We start from the raw sequence: 977 nt of genomic DNA, 5'->3' as shown, positions 1-977 counted from the left end.
CCTCACTCTCATGTAGGGGGTGAGTCTAAGAAAATTAATCACTCAATTGTAATACAGAGATAGGATTTCATTTCTTTATAATAAACCGGGTTTTGTTTTATTTTCACAAAGAGAAACTAATTAAATAGGTAGGGTGGCTCAACTAAGAGGCCAAGTTCAGGTGTCCAAATTCCAATGCTTATTAGAGAGAGATTTACTGGATTTCAAATGCCAGGATCAGGAGCGGAAGCGTCCCAGATAGATTATTCGCGCACCTGAACCTGATCTGATCTCCTCAACTACAATTACACATCAATTGCCATGCCAGCGAAGCCAAGCTTTAGTAGCTGCACCAGTTTTGGGGTTCACAGAATAAAGCGCATCCATTTTTGCAGCCCACCAGTGCTCACAACAACCAAATCGATCCCTCTTTTCATCATAAATATCAAAATACACATCTGCATTTCTCCATTGTATGCGGCAAAAGAAGAGTGTAGTTCCCCACAAGTTATCATGGAAACCCCACTCAAAATACTTTTGATAGGAAAGGTCATGCACACCCAAATCATCATCCTTTGATTTGCAATGAATCGTCAGTACATAACCTTCACCCAATTCGTTTATAATTCGAACATGCCTCGTAGCATCAACAGTAATAACAGATGAGAACTCACCAACCCACATCATCAGAATTAAAAGCGTCACCATGTGCTTGTTTATATTACTGAAACGACTCATCTTGGTTACTTCTCTAATCTGATTTGGTTGTGATTCACAAACACAGGTCGTCTGCGTCTCCTCACTTGATCTCCTCCTCCTCCTCCTCTTCCTATATTTATAGTGTAGAAGAGAACTACAACCTCAAATTTATGGCCGAATGTGTAGGGGTGAAATGATCTTGTGGTTATGAGTCAACGGTCAGCTAAATAGCTAATCCAAGAGGGAGCTGTAGACCAAGGTAGAAGTCAAGTGTCAATTATAACAAAAGCCAGTTGGTT

The 977-nt window shown here is 40.4% G+C and overlaps 1 protein-coding gene across 1 annotated transcript; it reads right to left on the bottom strand.

The window, feature by feature from the left end:
• Positions 1–291: 291 nt before the first annotated feature.
• LOC122084742 (S-protein homolog 5-like) lies at positions 292–717 on the bottom strand. Its single transcript, XM_042653182.1, has one exon. The coding sequence runs from the start codon at positions 715–717 to the stop codon at positions 292–294; it is 426 nt and encodes a 141-aa protein (XP_042509116.1).
• Positions 718–977: the final 260 nt, after the last annotated feature.

The sequence above is a fragment of the Macadamia integrifolia genome, chromosome 7 (genome assembly GCF_013358625.1).
Source record: "Macadamia integrifolia cultivar HAES 741 chromosome 7, SCU_Mint_v3, whole genome shotgun sequence".
Lineage (NCBI taxonomy): Eukaryota > Viridiplantae > Streptophyta > Magnoliopsida > Proteales > Proteaceae > Macadamia > Macadamia integrifolia.
The sequence above is the reverse complement of the archived record's forward strand: the minus strand, read 5'-3'. Positions and strand labels throughout refer to the sequence as shown.